General features: G+C 48.5%; 1 protein-coding gene across 4 annotated transcripts in view; it reads right to left on the bottom strand.

Moving 5' to 3' along the window:
* Sh3pxd2a (SH3 and PX domains 2A) overlaps positions 1–25,996 on the bottom strand; it is a 219,364-nt gene that overhangs the window by 133,773 nt on the left and 59,595 nt on the right. For all 4 annotated transcript variants that reach the window (XM_078015409.1, XM_078015529.1, XM_078015474.1 and 1 more), the window contains exon 3: positions 15,612–15,687. In XM_078015409.1, the coding sequence (XP_077871535.1) occupies positions 15,612–15,687 (76 nt within the window). The remainder of the gene's footprint in view (positions 1–15,611; positions 15,688–25,996) is intronic.

Below are 25,996 nucleotides of genomic sequence, written 5' to 3'. Positions count from 1 at the left end.
TATTTGTGGCTTAGGAGAATCCATGCATGGCCAATTGAATTACCTTTGCAGACTGCAAGACAGGGAAGTCTGGTACCCATTCAGTCATGCTTGCTACATACTGGTTGAGCATCTGTAATGTGCCAGGTAATATTCTAGGCACAGGGGATAAATAGATACGTTGTGGATGTCCCCAAGTCACACACTGCTGGTCTGAATACCAGGTCTGAGTGCAGGCAGCATTACCTAGCTCCACTACATGTGTCTGCTCACCAAGAAGGCTTAACAAGAGAGGGGTACAAGGGCAGCAGACAAGGAGTGTGCTGCTAGAGCCCAGAAAGACAGAGGGTTTTTCCAGGCCCCACTGGCAAGTTAGAAGCATCCCAAGAGACACCAAAGCAACTGACTAATGCTCACGCATGTCCAGACCTTCCTGATTTGTGACTGCCTGCTGCTCTGCCACGATTCATGCCTCCAGACATTTGGGGGCATTAGTATTTATAGACCAAGTTTCTATTTATATTTTCACTGAATTCCTGCTAACCCTAGCTGCTTCCCCCCACCCCAAAAATTAGAGAGTGGAGGATAAGAACTCTTTTTTCACCAAGTAAGTGAAGGGCAAAGGTGAAGGTCAAAGTCTTGGCTATGTGTGCACTCTTTCAGCAGGAGCCCTTCACAGGGAAACATTCAAGACAAGGGGGCTTTCTACGCCTTCCAAAGGAAATGGGGGTGGGGGGGAATGGGAGGTGGGGAAGGGCACAATGCTGGCCTTATACAGAGGCAGCCACATTCTGCCTATATGGTGGGATTTGAGGCAGGCTTAGAAGAACTCTGCTTCCCTGAAATGTTTTTTCCCTTTTGCATAATATTCCATCACTAGGCAGTGATGATCCTTTGTTATTCATAGCTTTTAAATCACAAAAATATTGGCACTATAAGAAAACCCAGACAGTATCAAGTCCATTGTATTTCACAGATGGGGAAACTCAGGCTGTGATCTGTCCTCCTTACGGGAGAATCTGAACCAATAAATGGAACCCTATTACACTCTGCAGGAGACCATCTCAGTGTTGTTGGAGGAAGTGCTGTTGGGCACAGCAAAAGTAACTGGGGAGAGCAAAGCAGGCCCAGAAATCCTCCCTCACCAAGTTTTAGGATTAAATAAGTACAGCTATGGGACATAGTTCTGTTGGCACCCCAAATTGAAACTTTTAGGTTTGTATCACACAGAAAATCAAGAGTAGGGTTTCTATCTTCCTCATTTTTAGTCTCTGTTGAATCAAGGTTTGTCACTGCTTGGCTGCTTTCCAAAGCTAGCTGGCCAGATGTCTATTTCCTTCTGGGCATTATGCCTGCAATTCCAGAGTTGGCCACTAGGTGGTGGGATCAGGTAGATTGAATGAAAGGTAACAGAAAATATTGTAAACTAGACGAGGCTTTTACTGTTGGAATGTGACTCTATTAAGAAAAAAACAACATTGATCATCCTCTAACTGACATATTTTTAAAATACAAAACTTGAAACACAAGGATTAAAGAACTGAAAACACCTTCGTGTAGGGAACACTCCCATCATTTTACACCAAACTTCAACTGATAGTTTCCAAGTAATACATCTCAGGTCCGTCTGTCTCACTCCAAGGACTTCCAGGGCACACAAAGCAGTAGTCAAAAGCTTGATCTTGGAAGTGGAGGGGCCTGAGTTTGAAGCCAGCTCCATCTCTTACTGACTGAGTAGCCTTGAGTAAGTCAAGCAGATTTGTTGTCATTCAATTAGATAATATAAGCACACGGATTACTTTGCACCATCTCTGGGAAACATATATGTTTAGTAAATAGTAGCCACCATCCTCTGGCAGAAAATTCTCCCATTTACAATCATTTAACCTGTCTCAATTTCCAGGCTTTATCTGCATTTCCTCAGGAGGCTCTGTAACTTCTCTCCTACCACCAGTTCCACCAAATGTTACCTCTGGGCCGATGGGCTTCTGTTGAGAACAGTTGTTCTATTTTCCCTCTGCGGGAACAAGCCTTTCCAATAAGCAAGAACAGCCCTGCCAGCCACTAGGTCTCATGTAAGCCATCCTCACCAACTCCCAAGCATTAAACTTGTAAATCCATCTTTCAGAACACAAGCCAGAGGCCAGGAGTGTGACCTGGCCACCACCAGTCACTCCCTAGACTCAGCTCTTTTCCTGTAACTCCCTTTTTAATTCACTCATTCATTCTTTATTTTTACTTTTATTTTTTTGGTACTAGGGATTGAACTCAGGGGTGCTTTACCACTGAACTATATCTCCAGCCCTTTTCTTTTTTATTTTATTTTTTTGTAGTTGTAGATGGACAGAATGTCTTTATTTTATTTGTTTATTTTTATATGGTGCTGAGGATCAAACCCAGTGCCTCAAACAGGCTAGGTAATCACTCTGCCGCTAAGCTATAGCCCCAGCCCTTACTTTTTATTTTGAGAAAAGGTCTGTCTTGCTAAGTTGCTGAGAGGCTCACTAAATTGCTGAGATTGACCTCAAACCTGCAATCCTCATGCCTCAACCTCCTGAATCACTGGGATTATAGGAGTGCACCCACTGTTCCCAGTTCTGTGACTCTCTTATTCTAAAGTTCATGTTTGCAATAATTATTTTATCTAGATAAGCAAAAGAGTCTTCCTTTAAAAAGACTCCTTCTAAAAAACAAACAACAAAAGAGTCAGCATCCCTTACTAAAAATAAATAAAATAAAATCTTACTTTTCTGTCTTTTTTTTTTTTAAAGAGAGAGTGAGAGAGGAGAGAGAGAGGAGAGAGAATTTTTAATACTTATTTTTTTTAGTTCTCGGCGGACACAACATCTTTGTTGGTATGTGGTGCTGAGAATCGAACCCAGGCCGCACGCATGCCAGGCGAGCACACTACCGCTTGAGCCACATCCCCAGCCCACTTTTCTGTCTTAATCTCTCTGACCAAGTCTCCTCAGAAGAGACCCCCTCTTTCCTAATAGTCCAGCATAAGTAGCTATATAGGTTGTAGATATTCTCATGCCATGTTATCTTCAAAACCAGAGGCCAGTCACTCCCATCTCCAAAAGAGACTTCTAAAATGAAATCAGCAATCTCCTTGGCCCCAAACTTCACCATCTTGGAAGGGAAGGGAGAGACAATGTTCTGACTCGCATCTGATGAAAGTGTGTAGCTGGGCCTGATTATCCTCCTGCTTAGTCTAGTGATGGGAATCCAGTATCGTGCTGTTGCTTATGGCCTCATACCACAGGATATAGGACCCCAGAAACAACTGGGCAGCTGTAAAAAGATGTGTGGCCCCGGCGCCACGCTCGCCAACTGCATGAAGCCTCGTCTCCCAGTGCCCCTCTATTTCAAGTCGGAAATGAAGCTGTCATCCCAGGTTCAGTGGTTTATATTATGTGAATGAACTGAACAAAACCAAACACCAAGAACTTCCTAAAGACAGGGCAGACAGCCTACTGGAGGGCTCCGATGAACCTTAAAACAGTGCTTCTCAAATGACTGGGCTCTTGTTAAAATGCAGACTGTGACTCAGCAGGTCTGGGGTGGGGCCAAGACTGCATTTCTAACAAGCTCCCAGATGTTGCTTGAGCTGCAGATCTGCAGACCTCTGGGGGGGGTCGGGGGGGGGGACAGAGAGAGAGAGAAAGGAGAAAGACAGACTAGGGATTGAATCCAGGTTATTTTGCTACAGGTTGCTAAATTGCCCAGTCTGGCCTTGAACTTGCAATCCTCCTAGCTCAGCCTACAGGAGTGCGCCACCACCCAGCTTGCAGAACACGTTTTGAGCTACAAACCTTCAAACACCCAAGCCTGTGAATCCTTGTTTCTGCAGAGAGCCCTTGTTCCTGGAAAGGATTCCAGGAGGCTGCCTTTCAACTATCCCTGAGAGACAGCTCACCACTTTGGTGGAATCCGATATTAATAATCACAGTCACCATCATGTAGTGAGCACTTACTGAGTGTTTCACAGGTGACATTTCATTCGAGATCTCAGTCGCCCCGGGAAGTGTTTCCTAGATGAGGCTTATGATAGAGGTACAAGGATGCTGAGAACTGGCCCAGTGTCACACAGCTCGGAAGAGGAAGAAGCCGAGTTGCGATCTGAACTCAAGTCTGTCTTTCTTTTAGGCCTCTAGTGCTGAAATATCAGAAAGTTCTTCCCATTTCCACCCCAGGAAAAGTAGTGTTTGAGTCAGACGAGGACCACCAGGAAGAAGGCCCAGATCTGTCTGAGCCCAGAGCCAGCACAGTCCCCCTCCACGGCTCGCAAAGCCCAGAGCTGCACTAGCTCTTAGGCAACACAACTCTGGAAACTCACCGAACCTGCTCATCTCCCCAAGCTCTTCCCAAATCCACTCTCACTGAGGTGAAATCTGGCTCCTGGGTGTACGGGCCTGGGGAGGAACAAACATGGCCTCCTCCCCTTCCCTTGGCTGCTGAGGTGTGTGGGGTGTGGCCCCTACCCAGGGCAGACTTGCCAGGGGCCCTTGCCCTCCCCTTTGCTTCCTCCTCTGCCTCCGTAAGGTGCATTCAGGTGAAGAGACTCCATCTTCAGGCCATGCCAGTCTCCTCAGGCCACCTGTGGTCTGGCGGTCTGGCATCCTGGCACTCGGAGCCTCTTTAGTGGACTCGGTCCTGGGCACTGCGGAGGTACAGGAGGAGGAGGTGTTTTCTGGGCCGGAGATGGATGGACTGCTGGACGGAAGGACTGCTGGACACCCTGGATGAATGCTGCATGAGCTCCTATGCTCTGGGAGACTCTGAGAGTCAGCTCAGGCCCTGCCAGGGAAGAGTTCTGGCTAGAGCTCTATCCTGGGGCCTGGGTCCAGTCAGGGTGACCTTGGAGAGCAGTGGGGGGTCTGGCCAGGAACCCCGTGGAGATTCGTCCTCAGTGTGTGTGGGATGAGCTCCCTCTCAATGGGCCTCAGTGTTCCCTCTACCACCACCCGCCACCCCTGTGTCCTTCCTTGCCCCCTCCAAGACCTGGATCCAGAAACCAGAGCACCAGGCTCTCGGAGGGAGGCTGCCCCCCACAGGGCACCTTTCAAATGCTCTAAAGGCCTTAGTTATCTCAGGGAAGAGGAAGGAAGCCATTTCCTTTTGCCCTAGGGATGAAGTCCACAGGGGATGGGTGCTGCGTGGAGATGTTAGTTCTGCATCTTGGCCACAGCTGCCCCGACAGGTCTGTGGGCATCATCGTTCTTGACCCCTTCCTCACCCCACCTCCAATCCACCAGCACAACCTTTGGACGTTCCTCGAAGACACATGGCGGATCTACTTACTTCTCTCACACCACGGCCAGCCAAGGCCAAGCCACCTTTATCTCCCACCTGCCTCTCCTGGCCTCCAGCTGGCTTGCCACCTCCATCTGATGCAGGCCAGCCTAAGGAATCCTTTCAAAACAGAAATTGGATCAAGTGGCCTCTCAGTCCAAACCATCTCACTGCACAGAGAGGTCACCCTTAGCGTGGCCCCAGAGAACCTGCACGGCCTGGCCCTGTGGAGAGTGCCAGCCCCCTGTCCCAGCCTGCACTCATAAGGTTCCACCCTGCAGCTCACACACGCCCTGTCTCCTGGGTTTCTCACAGGCCCTACAAAGCCTAGAACTTTCTTTTTTCTAGGCTTTTGAAATTTATTTAGATGAACTAAAGATTGAACCCAGGGCTTCCTGCAGGCTACACATGTGCTCTACCACTGAGCTGCATCCCCAGCACTTTTAATTTTTTTTTTTAAATTTTGAGATAGGGTTTCCCTAAATTGCCCAGGTTGGCCTTGAACTTGTGATCCTCCCACCTCAGCCTCCCGGGAGGCTGGGATTACAGGTGCTCACTGCTGCACCTGTCATTCCTTCTTCCTTCTCTTCCTTCTGCCTCAGCTGCCCTTTAGCTCTCTCACCTCTACCAAACCTGGGCTCAGTACTGTCCTGTCAGCTATCGACACTCGAGTGTAAACTTGCTGACAGCACCAGTCCCAGGGACACCAGGGGATGAAGTGAAGGGATCTGACCTTGTAAAAGAACATTGGACATCGGGTAAGGAAACGATTTATTTCCAGGGGAAGGGGTGGGAAGGGAAGGTCAGGAGCATTACAGAGACCTGAAATCACTCCCGTCACTTTCTGGTCACTTTGCCAACAAGCAAGGTGATTCTGGTTGCTCTAGTTTGACTTCAATTGTGTGCAACAGAGACCAGCAGGAGTTGCACTGGAATCCAGTGTGCTGAAGTCCCGAGCCGGGGTGCATTTCTGGCAGGGTGAATGACACCAGCTGACTGAGACCAGGGAAAGATGCACCCTTCTGCTCAGATCTTGGGGAAGATGCCTCAGACACACTCCATTCAGGAATAGGCACTTGGGGCAGGCGTTCAGGAGGTTGATTCCCTTCTAGAACTATCTCTAGACAAGGAAGACACAGAGCAAGCTATAATGGGGTGGTTCTGAAATGCAGAGATGACATGAAGGAAGGGTCTGAGGTCAGAGCCACATTTACTTTCAAGAATAGGAAGGTCCCCTGTATGGCTGCCTCCTGCAAAACTTCACTGTCAGCCAGGCCTGGTAGCTCTGGGGCCAGAGCCTGTGAATCTGGAGACAGGCTGTTGGGACAATGATGTGAGTCCAGGGCTTGGCAGCCTACCCACCTTTCAGCCCAGGTTGATGAGCTGTGATGTCAGCTTTTTTTTTTTTTTTTTTTTTGTATTGGGGATTGAATCCAAGGGCATTTTACCACTGAGCCACATCTCCAGCCCTTTTTATTTTTTTTTATTTTGAGACAGGGTCTCATGAAGTTGCTTAGGGCCTCGCTATGTTGCTGAGGCTGGCTTTGAACTTGTGATCCTCCTGCCTCAGCCTCCTGAGTCACTGGGATTACAGGCATTTGCTTGACTGGGCTGTTGATTTTTAAGAAACAAGCTCTCTGCTGCTTCAAGTTGGCATAGATGCAGGAGCAGCTGCAAGTGCCAGGCAGAAGGCACTGCAAGAGCTGAATCAGCACGGAGGAGGTGGAGCCTGTGTTTGTGTCCTGCGGCAAAGTCACCAAGAGAAGCAACCTTGAAGCATCAACCCTCTTTGCAGTGTGCACACACTTTCTATGCATTAACTGCTTGGAACGTCTCCCTGAACCATGCTTAATCTATTTGACAGATGAGCAAGGGACGCTGGAAGCTGTGTGCATGTGACTGGACCAGATAACCCAGTTCGTGCACACATGCACGGAGCCTGCTCCCTCCCTTCAAGTGTAGCTTTGCCACAGGAGCCTGTCTCAGAGCTTCCTGGTTCTAACTCCTGCCTGCTCAACTCTCTGTGGTCACCCAGCCCTCCCACCTCATTCCACCAGCTCTTGCTGTTACTCATATACATTCTTGGTCCCCCACTTAGGTCACTGTCCTTGTTGTCCCCTCAGCCTGGCACCCTTGGGACCCTGATCTTCCCCTGCCTGGCCAAGTTCAGATGTCATCTTCATAAGAGGCCCTTTTCGGCCACTGAATCTCAGATGTCCTGATTTACCTTACCTGCTATATGACCTATTTTTTTTTCTTTCTGACACTTATTGCTATTAGAAATTGCTCATTTCTTTGTTTTCTGACTTTCCCAGTGGAATGCAGACTTCCTGAGAACAGTGACCTGGCCTCCTGTTCTCAGCCATATTGCCAGCGCTTCCAGCTGGGTAGGCACTCAGTAGGCGCTCAATAAATACCTGCAGTAGGAATGAATGAACACAGCTCTTTCATGTAGTGTTCAGAGCAGGATGCTGACAGCAGGCCCTGAGAGTTGCTGGTCTCAGATTACAGAGTGGGAGAATGAGTTTGGGGGTGGGGTGGGGAGCTGTAATTATAGCACGAGAAGACCCAGCACCTCCAAGGGAGGACGGAGGGGTGCCATGCAGACCTATAATCATGTTGACCTTTTTAAAACCCCAGCATTACCAGCAGACCTTCTCCATCATGTAGCTTTATCTTTTCCTGCCATCCCCGGTTACCAGTGGGGCCCAGAAGCTTCCCAGTCCCTCTCCTTAAGGGGCTGCGGTGCCTGCCAGCATCTCTGACCTGTTGTCTCTGCAACAGCTTCCAGGCCCTTGGGCGAGGGTTTTCCTAGGCTGGTGCCTGGGGGAGGCACCCAGAATCACCTAAGCCCAGCAAGAGGGTCAGCCCTCCCCACACTGTGGACCAGCTCTGGCTAAGGCCATCCCTCCCCCAGCTTCCTTCTGTGCCAAACAAACACCGGATCTGCTGTGCAGGGCTCAGAAGGCAGGGAGGAGGAAGGCCGGGAGCGTGGGTCTGCAGTTCACCCAGAGCACTCCCACGTGGGGGCTCCCCACTGCCTCTTCGTTAAGGAGCCAGAAAGGAAACTGGCAAGCTGGGTACAAAGAACCAAGCATGCCCGCTGTCTAAAAATACACCCCTCAAGGTGCGAAAGGTCACCAGGCTGCCTCAGGCTGGCAGTTCCCACCTTGATCATGGTTAGAGGTTCACTTTTCTCCCTGAGCAATCCCGCTTCTTCCTGACTCATGGGTCCAGGAATAGGTACAGTTAGGGGTGGGGCTCGGTCTGCTATTAGGACATGGGGCTTTGTGAAACCCAGGGACCTGGTAGCCAGCACAGACACACATGTGGCTTGCAAGGGAGGGGACCTCGCATTGCCTTTGTAGAGCGAGTTCTGCTCTTTCTGCTCCACTGCCTGACTTCTGAAGTCCCTTGGTCCCTGGTTGGAGTTGTTTGCTTTTTACATCAGCAGCTACACACTCTACTTCACTCTGTAATGACCATTTCCTCCCAGGGAGCCTTCTCTGGCCAGCAAGCTCGGGATACACAGGAAATCTACTCCAATCCCAGGATGGTCAACAGGAGATGGATTTTCCACAATAGTCTTTTAAAGCAAGGCAGAAAGTTCCATGTAAACAGTAGGCTGTCCTCAGAGTCTGCTGACCCCAACAAGCTTGGCCCAATATAAAAAAGAACTTCATTTCTGCCCACCCATCCCCAAGGCAGGAGGTCCCAGAGAGCACCAGATAACTTTCAGAGAATTCTTGGGTTTCTTGTAAACAAGGCAAGAAAGGCCTTTGCTTTGCATTATCTTTTCAAAGGTGTTTGCAAAGGGGGTGTCTTACCCTAGAGCAAACAGCAGGTTTGCTTCCTGCCCATTATAAGAGATATGGGGTCCCTAAGATCTGGGTTTCTTGCTTATAATGTAACCCACCGTATGAAAAAGGCATTGATCTGAGCCCACTGTGTCACACCTGTGGAACCTGAAGGCACTGGGGACTGAGGCACATGTGAGGATGGATGTTCATGGTGGTTATTGTCCTGGGATAAAGTCTTTCGTTTCTGACCCCGGGGTCTTTTATTTTCTGTGGCACCTGTGAAATCATTTCAAGCTAACTTAATTGGCTTACAAATTGGTAAAAATCTCAGACTTTTCACAGTGTTTGACAGTGCTGTTCTTTTATCTAATGAATGAGGTCAAGGTGACTGTCCAATCTCTAAACTCTAGGTCCGCCCTGTTTCCAGAAAAATCTGGAGAAGTTCCAATTCTAAAAATGAATGTAAACCAGATTTGAAAAAAAAAAAAAAAGAATTACTTATAAAAGAAAGTGGTTTTTTTTTTTGTGATAGAGCGCTTGCCTAATATGTATAGAAGCCCTGGGTTCAAGCCTCAGCACTGCATATGTATAAATAAGTAAATAAAAAAGTAAGTAAGTAAATAAAGGTCCATTGGCAAATAAGAAAAAAATATTTTAAAAAAATGACAATCCAAAGAAAGGCTGTAAGGGGGGATAGGAAGGGCAGCAGAATATAATAGACATTATGATTGCTGTATGTATATAGGTGACTCTATGACCAGTGTGATTCTGCAATCTGTACAAATAGAAAAATGAGAAATTATATCCCAATGATTCAAATGTATGAATTGCCAAGATCATTGTAATGTCATGTGTAGCTAATAAAAAATAAATAAATAATAAATTTAAAAAAAAAAAGAAAGTGGATTTCTCATATGCCTCTTTTAATAGAATACCACTAAGGACACCTACAAGATGATGTGATTTGTTCCAAAGAGATGAATTTATATAGAAGAATTCAGGAATATGCTCTCATGGAAAACAAATTTTACCTGCACCTTTTGCTGTTGTTGTTATTGTTGTTGTTGGAGGTGGGAAAACCAAGCAGTATGGCCCGAGAGTGAAGCTTCTTGGGGGTAGTCTCAGGCAATGGCCTCCTTCCTCAAGGCCAGATGGCATGCTTGTTTAAAGGCACTCCACCTCCTTAACATAAAAGTCAGTCACTCAGCTCTGTGGTCCAGCTAATTGAGTTGTGCCAATATCAATTTCCTGGTTTGGATAACATACTGTAGTTACGTAAGATGTTACCATTGGCAGGAGGGATGCGATGGTGGAAAGTGAGTTGACCTCTCCCGCTCTCTTGCTTTCTTGTGTTTCTTTTTTGTGGTACTGGAGGTTGAACCCAGGGATACTCTATCACTGAGTTATACCCCAGCCCTTTTCCCCTCTCATCCTTTTTAGTTTTTATTTGGACAGACCCTTGCTAAGTTGCCCAGGTTGGCATCAAACTTGCAATCTTCTGCCCCAGCCTCCCAAGTTGCTAGGATTACAGGTGTGCACCACCATGCCCAGCTCGATCTCTCTTTAAAATGGGAACAATGCCATCTGCCCTATAGTATGGAGGTGGAATGTAGTGTGCCTAGCATTTTTGCAACATTGGGTTTCTAGGATTATTTCAAAATAAAAAGTTAAAAATGCCTATGATTTAGGAAACCAAATAGCCAATCTTGTTAGGTTGATAGTTAAATGGAGATAGTGCTCTGAAGGCCTTATTTGTAATCATATTAAAATAATAATACTCTAAGTTTTAAGAAAAAAATCAGTTACTTCGTGCTAGTGATCTCAACTACTCAATGAATGAGAAAGCCCTTACAGGTCACCTAAGGCCACCTGAGGTTCAGGCTACTTCCTTGCCTCACACAGGGCACTCCTGATGCTCAGGATGGCAATGACAGCTGGGGGAGGGACTGCTGGGTACATTGTCTCAGGTCCCTAAACTGGGAGGTGTGGAGGCCAGAGGGAAAGGTAAAGGCAGAACTTAGTGGAGGCTGGCTGTGACAATTCCCCCCTGGCCATGGAAAGACCCGGGACATGGCAAGAACAGCACCTACCATGTGTCTAGCACGTGACCGAACTGTGAAAGAAGTAGACAAGGGCCTTGTCTCAAAGGAGGCCACAAAGGTCAGCCAGAGAGATAGGTGTCACATAAAACAGGTTTGGAGGCCAGGCTCGGAGGGGTTCCTTCCATCTCTGGCATCCACCGTCACTCCCAAGGTGGGCACATCCTGGAGTTACTCTTCCTACCACAAAACCCATAAGTTTTCCCCCTGAGTAAGCCTTGCTGGAGAACTGCCTGTCCCACGTGGGCACCCTAACTCTCCTTGGCCTTCCCATGGGCACTGCAGACTGGAAATTCCAATACAGTCTTCAGCCAGTCAGAAAAGCAGTTCTAGCCCTGGTGAAAATAATTGAGGGTCCTTCCAAGGGAAGTCCCCCTACAACTCTTATGTCAGATCTGATTGACATGAAAATGTCAATAATTGGACTGGCCCCTGGACCCCCTGTAGGCTCTAAGCCCTACCTCTACCAGTGTCACTGCACAACACCCAAGAGCTAATGGGCCTCATCATGTCTTTGTTCAGGTGGCTCAGAACAGAGCAGTTGGACTGAGACTCCAAACACCTACAGACCCCTCCCAGGAAGCAGAAATGCTCATCACATCCCAGCACCTCTATAGCCCAAACTGAGACCCTCTGGGAAATAATGCATGCTCTGTTTCCTCTGCTTGGATTTTCCATCCCCTGAAATTCCAGTTGAGGCAAAGGGCTGACAGAGCTGTCCCCAGGGCTTCCTGCTAAGCTTCCCTAGGGTGGCAAGAGAGTTTGCATTCGCTGGGGTTCTGCTGAGTCCCTGCTGCCAGAGGTGAGCCTAGGGGAATTGGCAGGTGACCTCAGACACCATCCCCCAAGGCAGGGAGGTGGAAACAGAGCCTCAAAGGGGTGTCAGGTGACACAGCAGATGCTAAGAGATTACCAGAGAGTGTCACTGCTAGTCACATAGCTGCCTCAGTTTCTCAGAGGTGTATCCTCAGTCATTGGGAGCCACCGTACCTATACTTCACATCCTCCAGGGCAGACAAGAGATGACCAATATGTCCTTCAGATAGGCCAACTCTAGTGCCATTCACCCTGACCCCAGTGGGATCAGAAGGAGTCTGGACTTAGCTGCCGATACCTCTCTGCCTCACTTCTTCCCCTTCTCTGTCCTGCTTGCCTCTCTGCTGTGGGAAACTCACAGGCGAGAGCACACTCTCCAAAATCACTTGCAGATCCATGTTCCTCACTGACCTTCACTTATATCCTCTCCTCTGAGGACCCCCTTTGGTATAGCAGGTGGGGTGGGTGGGAATCCTCATGGTTCCCAGCCTGGTTCTGATTGTGTTGGGCTCTTTTGCCCCAATCCTTTCCCTTCACATTCAAAGTGAGGAGTGAGTACAGTAGGAAGGGGGTAAGGTGGATTCCTGTGAGCAGGAGGAAGTCCCAGGACCTGGGATGGGGCTTGGGAGCTCTGGGATGGGTTCCAAATGGCCAGCAATGGCATTCTGAAGTCCTGGAGAGTGAAAGAGCAAAGGACAGGAGTTCAAGGGAGAACACTAGTGTGGGAGGGCTGAGAGGGAGCCAAGCCAGGACAAGGGAGACTTTTCTTTTGGAGACGTGGAGTCAACCTCACTCCCCTTGACAATACCCCCACTATTCACAGTCACCTGTATTTGGGGGCTGGAAGGTGTTCCATGCTTGACTTTTCTCAGCAGGTGGGATGAGGTGGGGGCAGGTGACTTTACCAACAGCTGCCATTTGTTGAGCGTTGACTATGGGACCGTGCCAAGTACTTCACGTGAATTCTCTTAATCCATACTCCAGTCCTTTAGAGCAAACTGAACTTTGAATAGAGCCTGAGTCTCACAGCAGCCATTGGGTTATTGTCCCCCCAGGCAGCCTGCGTGGAAGGAGCCTTAGCCTTAGCCTTAGCCCAATGTCAGGCCTAAGAGTTCTGGTGTTGGCTATGCCTCCTGGCTTTGTGCTTTGTGCAAGTCTATTAGCATCCCTTGGCCTCTATTTTCTGGCAAAATGGGACAGTAACCTTATTGGGAGGATCAAATAAGATTATACATGACTGTGTGGTATGAAACACCAGGTGTGTGAGGCATTGGTAATAAGGGCCTGCGTTCATTTGGCACCTACTGGGGTCAGCCACAGTTCTAAGCACTTGAGATGCACTGATTCATTTCATCTTATACAACAGTGTCACAAAGCAGATATTGGTATCATCCCCATTTCTCAAATGAGGAAACTGAGGCATAGAGAGTTTAATACAATAAGTAACTGCCAGAGCCAGGGGTCCAGGGCTGACCCCTATACATGGGACTGGGTGGCAGCTGTACAAAGCTGTGCCCTTTGCCCCATGCTCCAACTTCACTAGCCTCCAGGGGTCAGATCTGGGAACCCCTTTCAGGGAGGCCTTTGCTGACCTCCTCAGCTCACAGTGAGTTCTCTGAGCTCCAGTCCTTTCACACTCACAACTGCATGATGGGAGAGGGCCACATCCTGCATTATATGGTTCTCTGATTATGGAGATGGTCTTATCTTGCACCATATTGAGGGTTCCTTAGATGAAGATCTCCCCTTACTGGCCAGGCCAGCCCTGCCCCTCCTAAACAGCTCACTGGCTGACAGCAAGGAGCTTTTTCCCTTGGAGCTACTGCCAAGAAAGAAGTGGAAGAAACAGCCCATTTTTGAGCAAAAGGGTAGCCTTCATGGCCCAAGGCCAGGTTCACCACCGCACTGCAACAGGGAACCACACTGTCCTCCTGTTACCTCTAGGATACTTATGCCCACAGCACCCCAGCTGGGCTCCCACTTCCAGGTGAACAGAGCATGCAGACTGTGCTGGAGGAGCATCTAAAGTTGTAGTGGACCTAGATGTTGGCTATTCCAAATCCCCTTGGGATTCAGTATGAAGCCAAATGAAGCAAGAAAGTCAGCCTATAGCAACTTGGAGGCTAGGAACAGAGAAGCCATATTCTGCCTCTGTGGAAGGAGGAGGCCAGGGGTTGTTAGGGTCTGTAAACAAGTCAAGATGGCACCTGGCATTTTGCCAGAGGGAGTGGTTTGTGAAGTAACGCCAGCGAGCCATTAAGTGTGGAGATTCCTTATTGGTTGACTGCTGTATCTAGTTTATGTTAATTAAGATAAGCTGTGTGGAATGTATATATACCCCTCCTGTCCTACAATAAACGGCTCCCACTCCTGCTGTATCAATGTACACAAGTTGCTCATCACCCCCCCCCCCCCGGTTATTTTGCTGCAGCCGGACTGCGGCAAGGGGTGAGATCCCTACATACTTATTTCTGGTCTTCAGAAACTATGGGGTTCAGATGTTCCTCCTTTATAGCTAATTCTCTCCAGCTCTAGCACAAGTCTCTGAGGACAGGCAGTGGTACATGCTCTGGCCTTTTGATGCTTTGGAAGATGGGGGTGAGTAGGACATCCTTCACAGGGGGGCCACTCTGTGGCTCCCAAGTCTGTTTTCAGGTCAACAAGTAGGTACTGACTGTGGGCTGGGAGTGTCCTGGTGGCTGGCTTAGTGGGGGGAGTCCATGGCCAGCATTTACCCAAAGGGAGGGAAGCTTCCCAGGAAACCCAAGCCCAGTGGCCTGGGGACAGGTAGAAGCCCAGGGGAGCCATAAGGCAGTATTATCCACTAGCAGAGACCAGGTGTGGGATAAGGGACCTGAGTTCACGCCTCAGTTCTGCCACCTCTACGGGCAGTTACTTAACCCCTCTGAACCCTCAAATCTTCCTCTCTTTGGGGAAATGATAATACCTACCTTGGTGGGAAGATCTGTACACGAAAACAAATAGAGAAGCACTCTGTAATTACGCTGCAGGTCTACACAAACCTAAGGCATCACAGTAATAGCAGGCCAGGCACACCTGAGACGTCTTCCTCTAAATTACACAACATAATCAGTTGTCTGAAACAGTCCAAATTGATGTTGTGGTTAATGTCCTGGCCTTTATGGCCAGACAAAAGTTGGGTTCAAATCCTGTCTCTCTCAGAATAGAGGGATGTTACCTGAGTGTGTAATGACTTGTGAGGCCTTCTGGAGCTCAGATCTGAGGAGTGTGCTCAGTTTGAGGTGACTTACAACTGGAATGGGAGGCAGTAAGAACAGTCCTGCCTACAGTTCCTCTTCCTTTCCTAGAACTTGGCCTCTCGGTGCCTGTTATGAAAAGGAAGCTAAACTCCAAGAGCCTGAGAAACTCCTCAGAGGCTACAAGCCGGAGGGCAGCAGACACAGGACTAGAAGGCTGGAGAAGCCACTTGGAAGACAGTGGCCTTCAAAAATCAGGGGCTTCCGGATCCCCTGGGGATGATTAATGTGCAGATTTATGGGCCAAACCCACAAGGTTTTTCCGGCTTAGTAGCTGACCTCTTGACCTATAAGTGCCCTTCTCAAAGTCACCTTCAGCCCCTTGGGGGGCCACCTGAGCTTACCTGGGAGGAAGGGTATGATCCTTTGCTTGGGGTCCTTCTGGCCACCTTCTATGGGGAATTTATCCAGAAGCTGCATCTAAGGAGGCAGACAGACAGAGAGACGGGATTCAGAAGACTAGACTGTCCTCAGCGCCCCTTCCCCACCCCACCCCACTCCACTGCCCACGGCGCTCACACGGATGAGTGACGCCTGAAATCCCTCATTTCACAGACGATTAACAAACCACATGGGGCATGAGAGGGATGAGGCCAGGGCTCTCCATGCATCAAAGAGGGTGTCTGAATAGTCTCGGGAAGGGGGAGGTGTCTGGAGACACCCAGAGTAGTGAGGCTGGGCCAGGGACCAGCAGGCCTTTAGGCCAGACTGGGGTTGCCAGATGCTTCTTTGGGCTCAGTTCTTTCTTTCTTCATCTGCGGGTGAATCCTTTAGCCACTGGCCATCCCAAACTCTCCTGGGCCAGGATGGAGGAAGGCCCCACCTGGTACTTCAGACAGACCACCCACCTTCTAGAACTGCTCTGCAGAAACAGACCCAGATGTTATTTTAATTGCAAAACCAAATCTATCTCATTGTCCCCACTGCTGGAAGACCCCTTCCTCTGCTTCGTCCCCTCCTACCCTGAGATTGCTACTGTTTTTCTAGGGACATACCCACTGGAAGAGTTTCCAGGAGAAACACTGTTTTTTTTCTTTAGCTATTCTGGGCTGAAATTCTGTGTAAACTGGAAAAACACACAGGAGTCAGGGCTCCTATGTGTGCAGGTGATCTCAGTTCTAAGGCACAGGCGGGAAATGCAGCCAGAATCTAGTCTGTGTGACCCTAAGCAAGGCAGGGAACCTTCCTTCCTCAGCTGAGCCCTGGGTACCATCCTTGGTAGAATGAGAGGATCAGTCACATGGTATCTAAAGTCCATTCATTCTTCCATTCCTTCAAATCTTTACTGAGCCCATATATAGAGTACTAGGCACCAAAGAAAGAAGCTAGGGGCCAGGGATGTAGCTCAGTGGCAGAATGCTGGCCAAGCACAGATGAGAACCTGGGTGGCATCCCCAGTACTGCAAAAAGAAAAAAGCCAAAGTTTGCCCACAGTGAGTTCACATTCTAGTGGAAAAGGACAAATGAAAAGGAAATAGGTCATGTCAGGAGAGATACATGCAATGAAAAAAGTGAAGTAGGGTAAGGCACTGGAGCAAGATCAGGGTTGTCACTTCATCTGCAGTGGTGAGGAAGTCCTTATGAATCCAGAAGCAATTCAGCAGAGACCCACAGGAGCAGAGGAAGCAAGCCACTCTGGAGGGGGAGGATGTTTCAGGAAAGAAGAACAGGAAGCAAAGAGCCGGAAAACACCAATGTGGCTAGTGTGACGTGACCAGGGCAGAGGGACAAGCAACCAGAGGCAGGATGGGCTAGAATGTAGAAGGCCTTGCAGGCTATGAAGACTCAAGAGTTCATCCTGATGCAAGGGGAAGTCCTGAAGTTTTTGTGCAGAAGAGAGACACGAGCTGATCCATGTTTTGAAAAGGTAGCTCCAGTCCCAGTGTAGAGAACAGGCCAGCGGGCGGAAGCCAGAAGACCAATTAGGAACTTACTAACACCAGCGAGGACAGGTGAAGGAGGTCCTAGGCTAGGTTGTATGTGTGCACCTCTGTCCATCTGTCCATTTATGTATCCAGCTCTACACAAGATTTCAGGATTTTCTCTTGCACAATCATTACGTGATATGCATAAAGCCCTTGTATGAAAGGGGGTAGGAGAATTGGTGGATTCCATTCAAAACAAGACAGAGACTGCACCATGATTAACTTTCACTTCCCTGAATACAGACGGCTATTTAGCAAAAGCAAGCTCATGAGTTTTTCATGTTGTAACTTCAAATCTCAAACATTTAATAATCTCCTGCTACATGTAAATATAGCCATTGGGCTATAACTCTATACACTGTACTTAGTTTTTTTTCCTTAATTAATACATTTTCAAACAAATTCTGCTAACTAGAACTCCAATTTTCTCTTTCCTGTTTGCCTTGCTCATATTCTATTTTTATACATTTCATATCTGTATTACATAAGAAATTCATGCTCACTGAGGGAAAAAACTAGAAATTACAGAAGCAGCGGGTGGTCAAAAAAAGGAAAGAGAATCACTTATAATCTCTCTCCCTGAAAAGGCAGCATTAATATCGAGGGCTACGTATATTCTTTCCAGGCATTCTTCCATGCATGTAATTTATGAAATGAACACGTCGATGCTTTTACATTACACAATGAACATTTTTTCCATGTCAATGTACATTTCCATATCAGCATTCTCAATCATGACATGGAATTTCAATGTTTGCATTGTTTATTTACCTACTCCCCTGCTGTTGGATATTTAGGTTGTTTCCGACTTTCCGCTAACTGTATACAACATTAGATTGAACAACTTGTCCGTGGATCTCTGCACACTTCCTTTAGACCAATATATTTTTTTTGAAAAAAAATTTTTTTGTTTTATCTTGTGTTCTATGCGTATTTTATAAGTGCCTTAAATGTTTTCCAGACCACTAAGAATAAATAGATGGATAACTATTATGCGTGGGCCAGGCCTGAGGCCTTCAAGCAACAATTCCATAAGGTCTCTGAGGAGAAGGCAGAGACATCTGAGGAGTAATGTAGGCCCAGGGGCATGCCCAGGTATGAAGTGATCTGCCCTTACCTGTACCACTTCTCTCCCCAAACAGGGTGACCAGCTGCACACAACAAGCTGTGGAACCTTGCCCAAGTGGCTGTCTCTCTCCAGAGTTTACAGGAGGAAAGTACAGAAACTTAAATTTCCCTCTAGCTCTGCTATATACATTTTCTCTGACTCCTGTGTTTTGCTTTCAGACTCACATTGTCACTGAGAATATGGTGCTGAAAGGGGTGGGCGGGGCAGGTGACATTCACGAATCATGTCTTTCCTCCCCAAACACTGACATATACTGACATATGCCTTGTAGGTGCCAGGCCCTCTGTTAGAAATAAGTCCAATCCCAGCACTGGCATCAAGGGGCTCCTGCAGCCCAGGGCTATGGGACATGCATGCAAAATGCTGGCAGCAGTGAGAAGGCTGGTTCTGTGGGCCTCGGCAGGGCCCTGGGCCTCATTTCTCCCCAGCCTGCAGGTGCTGTTGAAGCTGCTGGTCTGTGGGCCACACTCTTAGCAGGAAAGCTCTACAGCGCTACAGTCCACATGGCAGCCCCTGGCCACACGTGGCACTGAGCACTTAGAACGAGATTGGTCCAAAATGAGATGTGCTGCATGTGTCAACTGTACACTGGATTTTCAAGGCTTAGCATGGAAAAAATGTGAAATGTGAAAGAATTTTGTGCTGATTGCATGTTGATAATTTAGATCAAGATATAAATAAAATTATTTAAATAATTCATTTGACCAATTCCTTTTTATGTCTTTAAGCAGCTACTAGAAATTTTTAAATTACGTACGTGGCTCTTTCTGTTGGACAGTGCTGCTCTAGAGCGTGATGGCTCTCGGAATGTGCGGTGATGTCTCTGCTTACCTGATATGCATGGGGGCCCGTTGGTTAAAAATGCAAGTTCCTGGGCCCCGCCTGGAAGCATGTGAACCTTTGATCCAGTGCTAGAGACAGACCAGGAAAGTCCAGAGTGATGGAGAATGGAAAGGATATAGAACAGGAGCCCATGGGAGCTGAAGGGAGAGGTCAGGGGAGGCTTCCTGGAGGAGGCAAGTGACAGTCACAACTTGTGTCTTCCTAGTCAAAGGGCAATCTGAATTCCCTCACTAGGTTTCTATGCCTCCTGGAAGGAAGGGTCATGTGACAGCCTGGCAAATAAGTAGGCAGATTCGATTTTCCTCCACAAGGCCTCCTGAGGGGTGCTTGGCAGCAGCCTCTCACCTACCTTTTCTTTCAATGGTAGATTTTCCTCGTCCTGTACCTCTGGTTCCATCTAGCCCTCCCCTCCCCTCCTACTCCCAGGCCAACATAAGCCCATCCACTGAGACTCCTGGATCAACCAGTCCACTCCAGGGCTGTGAGCCCCTAGCTGGCCTGCTTCCTACCTCTAGTCCTCAGGAGCCCAGTCCAGCCCTGTTACCTATTCCTACCATCATGGCTAAGCCAGCAGGACCTTGGTGTTGGCCCTCCCCATCAGTCTTCCCTAGAGCCCACGGGCCAGGGGAGAAGGAAATCCAGCTAACCAGATGCCAGTGACAGTTTCTCTGCCCACAGGTCACCTTTCAAAGAAAGCAAATTCCCTGGCTCTGATTCCACAACAAACCAAATAGAAGCACCCAGCCAAGCTGCTTCTGTGTAGCCACTGCAGAGCTGCGCCATGCAGCCTCTTGGCCCACAAGATGGCGGAGGGTGGGCAGTGGGACCACGCTTGACACACAATGCAAATGTTGCCCCTTCTGGGTGACCAGGAAGACAGTACAGTGGGTTCTTTGACCTGGTCAGTGGCTGATATGCAGGGTTAGGTTCCACAGATAAAACAACTGCATGAAAGGCTGAGTTGAGGGGGCTATCTGCTGGAGGCCCCCGACTGGGCCTTCCGTGAGGAAGCCTGGGTGCGTGGGCAGTGAGGAAGGAAGACTCCGCCCAGCAGGGAGCTCTGCGGCCACCTTTTCAGGCAGGAAGTGGAGTCTCCCAGCCAGGCCCTTACTCAGGCTGGAAGAAAAACAGATCCCATTGCCAGGATCCTTTTTGGAGTGAGGCGTCTGGCTAATGGAGCCCCTTGCAACTTCTCAGAGTGGGGAGGAGGCCGGCTGTTTACCTAAGGGGTGGATGGTGTGAGAGAGACAGGACAGTGCGGCTCCAGGAGCTGGTTCCAGCCAGAGAAAGCTGATTCGGCAGCTCTCCACGGCAGGGCTCTACAGCAATAAACACCGGGAGAGGAGGGTGGGCCCTGGCCCAGCTGAGGCACATCTGTAACCCCAGAGGCCCACTCCTAGCCTGCAGAGAAGGTGGAGTTCCCAGAGGCTTCAGCCTTGGTGCCCCAGTCTCCAACCTTAATCCCTGGGACCCTCCACATCAGGAACAAGGGAACATTACAAGAAGATGGTGGGTTCCCTGACCTAAAAATCCCCCTTACAAAGGGACAAGGCCACCCAATCTCCGAGGAACCAAGAGAGATCTAGGAAAACCTCAGAATTCATCTGTCCACCTACTGAGCACTCAGCAGTCCCTGTGTTCGATGCTGGGGACACCTCAGTGAGCATCACAGAGGCAAGCGACAGCAATAATCAGAGCAGCTTTTCTTAAAGCGCTCACCCCTTGAGGCTTCAATGCACTTCCCTGTTCTCTTCTGTTCTGTTCCGACCTTACAAGTGACTTTCACAAGTCTTCCTTTTTGAATCCCAGCAGCCCTTGTGCTTTTCACACCCGACCTCACCACATCAGGAGGTCTCCTGGGATTTGCTCCTTAGTACAAGTTCATCCCATTGCTCAAGAGGAAGCACCCTCCTTCACCCTTCGTGGTCTTGGCTCCCTTGTTGAGCCAAGCTGATGTGAAGATATAGAAATACCAGATCTGTAAGGTGCCGATGAGCACCTCCACAGCGATATCAGCAAATCCTAATTTTGGGGAAGAGTGAGGTGAGTGGAATTCTCTGTTCAAATTAAATCCAACATCAAACCTCAATACCTAATTTCTTTGGGTACAGATATCCTATCACTTCAGAACAATTTGCTGAAAAGAATCTGTTTCCCATTGAATTAATTACCTTAATGTCTTTGTCAAAAATAAATACATATATGAGGTTCTATTTCTGAACTTTATGCTATTATACATATATATGTATAGACATATATATTTATATATAACATATATATTATATAAATGAACACTTTACAGGTAGAGGCCAATGATTGACATATCTATCTATCTAGATATATCTATCTGCTCCTTGGCTGCCACGGGCTGAGAAGGATATCTACCTACAGATATATAGATAGATATTGGTATAATCAATCATATGGAAAAAATATATATCTTGACACCACACCATTCTTTCTTGATCCTGTAGATTCTAGTAAGTATGTGAACAGCTGTTATGTCAATACTTTTAATAAGTATCGAGATCAAACTTCTTCTGCTACTTTTTCAAAATCAGTTTGGTCATTCCCCCCTCAAGTCTCAGGCACTGAAATTGAGAGGGGACCCAATCCAGACTCCAAAATCCTTAATAAGTTAAAGAAGTCTCCCTTGGCCATTGTTACGGTTTGGACATGAGATGTTTCCTGAAAAATGCATGTTAGACAATATAGAAATGTTTAGAGATGAAATGATTAGATTATGAGAGCTGTAACTGGATCAGTGGATTAATCCATTTGATGGATTAATAATTTGAATAGATTACTAAGTGGGAACTGTAGGCAAGTGGGGTGTGGCTGGAGGAAGTAGATCACTGGGGGCATGCCCTTGGGGATCATATTTTGTCCCTGGTTCCTCACTCTCTCTGCTCTTTGGCTGCCATGGACTGAGAAGCTTTCCTCAATTACTCTTCCACCATCTTGTTCTGCCTCATCTCTGGCAATAGAGCCAGCCAACTATGGACTGAACCCATGAAACTGTGAGCCCAAAATAACCTTGTCTTCCTTAAGTTGTTCCTGTCAGGCATTCTGGTTACAGTGACAAATGCTGACTAACAGCCATTTCTGGAAAACATGCAAGCCTTCACCACTTCAAATCCCTTCCCTATTAGCCTTTACCTAGGATGTTCCATGTACTGCACCAGCAGAATTCAGGAGTATGAATCCTGGTCCAGGATCTGATTGGGAGCTGGGATACCCACATGTGCAATAAGGCATTTACCTGGTATTAGATGAGTGTCCAGCTGCTGACAAGCTATGGGGAGGCGGGGGATCAATGCAGCCAGGTGAACAAAGTGAAAGAGAAAACAAAGGTAGGCCCTGAATAAAGGGGAACTGGCAAGAAGAGAGGAAGGCACCCCAGAGGGAGGAATGGCAAGCATAAAGGCTGTGGGAATACCAGAGCTGCTGCAGCAAGCAGTCAGATGGGATTAAACAGACTCATTCATGAATTCCACAAAGTGCTGCCATGGGTCAGGGAAAGAAGTGGGATCCAGGGTGGAGGCTCCAGATCATTTATTCCAGAGATTTGGAGATGAACACACAGTTGGCACCAGTGCTGGGTAAGGGCAGCTGCCTGGCATGCCGCTCACAGAGGTTGTGGGGAGGGCATCCTGAAGCAGCACTGGAAATGAGAAAGTATGGAGAAAAAAGTCCTTTATAGAAGTCAGTTGGAGGATGGTGTTGCATGTGGTTGGAGTCTTTGGGGTGGGGGATGGGCAGGTAAGATGCCCCAGCCTGACAGAGGAGGGTCTGGGGACTCAGAGCTGCCTCCTTCCCAAGACCAGTTGAGAATCTGATCCATTGCCTTGCATATTTTAGCTTCCAGAGGCCACCATGTTCCTTGACTTGTGGCCCCTTCCGCTGTCTTCTAATCATATGTGTATCAGGGTGTGTGTGGTCTGACCATATCAGTTTGCCAGGGTCATTATAACAAAGTGCCACAAAATAGGTGGTTTAAATGATGCAAGTTTATTGTCTCACAGTTCTGGAGGCTAGAAATCAGAGACCAGGAGATTTGCAGAGCTCCTCTCAGAGCTGTGAGGGAGACTCTGGTCCACGACTCCCCACGAGTTTCTGGTAGTTGCCAGCAACCTCTGCTGCATCGTGGGCTTGTAAAAGCATCACCCTGATCTCTGCCTTTGTCTTCACATGGAGATCTCTATGGGTGCCTGACTGTGTCTGAATGTCCCTTTTTAATAGGGACACCAGCCATAGCACATTAGGGGTCCACCCTACTCCAAGATGACCTCATCTCAACTAATTACATCTGCAAAGACTCTGTTTCCAAATAAGATCACATCCCAAGGTACGGGGGCTTAGGATTTCAATATGTGAATTTGGCGGAGGGCATATAACCCTTCAGTCCCCAACGCTAACACACTTCTTAAATGACATATAACTGCTGGGCTTCAATGAGGCATGACTGTAGTCCCAGCCATCTGGGAGGCTGAGGCTGGAGAATCCTAAGTTTCAGGCCAGCCTGGGGAACTTAGGGCAAGCTTGTCTCAAAATAAAATGTAAAAAGGGTTGGAGATGAAGCTCAGTAGTAGACCATGTGTCTAGCATGTTTAAGGTCCTGGGTTCAATTCCAGTAAAAGAAAAAACAAGAAAGGAAGGGAGGGAGGGAAGAAGGAAGGAAGAGAGGAAGGAAGGAAGTCAGCCCAGGACATCGCTTCTAAAAGGGAATGCTTCTACCCATATTCTTCCAAAGTCTCTTCCTGCACTCACAGTGATGCTTGCACAACATTTTAGAAAATGTGAAGAACAGTAAATAGTGCAGAGCTAGGCAGATCCGGGCCAACCAGACACCTCATCTGTAGAATGGGGACAGTGAGAGAACACGCCTGGGAGGGTGGGAGGGAGGATGAAGCGAGATGATGTGTGTAAAGTGCTTGGCGCAGAGCCTGGCACTAAGTGCTCTGTACACATCAGCTATTATTGTCACTCTTGTGTCATTGTCACTCTTGTTATACCAGATTGTGTCCCTAATTGTGTCCCAGGGAAAGTGCTTAGGAGGCTATAACCATGTGATGACGGAGGCAACAGGGAGACCGCGAGGGACAAATAGGCTTGGGAGGGGTCTTGGCCAAGCCCAGGCTGGCTCTGAACATCTAGAGGCCCCGGGGGAGCTGCCCAGCTGGTGTGCGTGGGCCAGGCATGGGGTGGAGGCCTCTGGCTTTTCCAGCGGCTCGTCAGGGGTGGGGGAGGCCAGGATGTTTAACATTCAACATGGTGCAGCCTGGGCTAAAAGCCTGCCACCGGCAGGGAGATGCACACGGAGAGAAGAAACCAATACCTCTATTCTGGGGCACCTCCTCAAACCTGAGGATGCCCCTCCCTGATGCCCAGAATATGCCCAAACAGGCTGGCTTCCCTTGCCTCCCTTAAATTACCACAGTGTGTCCATTCCACCTGCTGACCAATGGCCTTTGTGCAGGGAAAAGAGCACTGGATTGAAGTCACAAAAGGGGGGCTTCAGTTCCAGCCTGCCAAGGACGTACTGGGCAACTGAGGCAAGTGACTTGGCCTCTCTGGGTGACAGAAGCCCCACCTGTGAAATACTTGTTCGGCCTGTATCCATGGGCGTAGTGAAGATCCAAGGAGAAGACACTCGAGAAAGTGCTGCCAAATGCCAAGTGTGATTATTCCTACTTATTCTTTGAGCCTCAGTCCACTCATCTGCAAAATCTCTTAGCACTACTCTACCATTATTAGTACCCTAGCTAGTCTTATAACGCTGGAGCTCTGAGGTCAGATTTCCAGCTTATTCCTTTGCTACATGATTGTGGCCATGTCACCTTTTACTCATCTGTAAAAAGGTGAGTAAAAACAGCACCACAGAGTGGGGTGTGGATTAAATGAAGTAGTACAGGTGATCAGGTGCACCTGGCTTACTCTCAATGCTTGATAAATGGGGACAATGCTTGACAAATTTAAAACAGGAGTTTTAAAATGAAGAAATCCCATGGTATCATCCAATTTCTGATGCTGGCATTACCCGTTTCTGCTTTCAAGGAGCTGCCCAGAGCTATTGGCCAGGCCCACCACTCCTTCCCTAGGATCCTTCACCTGTGACTTCACAGCCCTTCCCTTCCTACAGCTCTTGAGTTTTGACCCAAGGTGACAGCCCTTGTGTAACCTCAGCTCCCCTTGGCCAAGAGGAAAGGGCACGATGCCAGGGAAGCCAATCATCTGGAGAACTAGTAACCAAGAGTGCCAGGTCAGGGGCTCCGGCCAGTCTGCTCTGAGCCCGCTCTGGGATGAACGAGTAGAGCTTCCCCAGGACACACACGCACCTGAGATGCAGTTTCCTACTACGGAATCAGAAATGCACCCCACCTCCTCCTAGCACCCCAGTGTGTGCCCTGACTACTTGCTGCTCCTCTTCCTTTCACCCTGGAGGGTGCTCAGGGCCTCAGGAGCTGGGTGCTACAGCAGGGTGGGTGTGTACTGGGCGGTGTGAGGGGAGGGCTGCAGGGATCATCTCAGACTGAGGGGAAGGACTTGGACTTCCTGCTCTGGGAAATAGGGAGCCTCTGGAGGCTGCTGAGCAGAGGAGGAACAGTGTGAAAGTAGAATTCTAGAAAGACACATCCGGCCAGCACACAGGCTAAAGAGTGGTGAAAGAGACATCTGGGACAGACGGCCAGAGGAACATTGGTGCCAGGCCAGAGTGTGGGTGGTGACACTCCCCCGGTGGAAATGAGCTCTGCCTGGACAGGCATTATTGTTCTGTCAGGGTCCTGGCTGGGTCGCCCAGTTTCTTCCTCAGGGTCTGCAGCTATTCCCT

Source organism: Ictidomys tridecemlineatus, chromosome 1 (assembly GCF_052094955.1).
Source record: "Ictidomys tridecemlineatus isolate mIctTri1 chromosome 1, mIctTri1.hap1, whole genome shotgun sequence".
In the NCBI taxonomy this organism is placed as follows: Eukaryota; Metazoa; Chordata; class Mammalia; order Rodentia; family Sciuridae; genus Ictidomys; species Ictidomys tridecemlineatus.
This window is presented reverse-complemented; position numbering and strand designations above follow the sequence as displayed.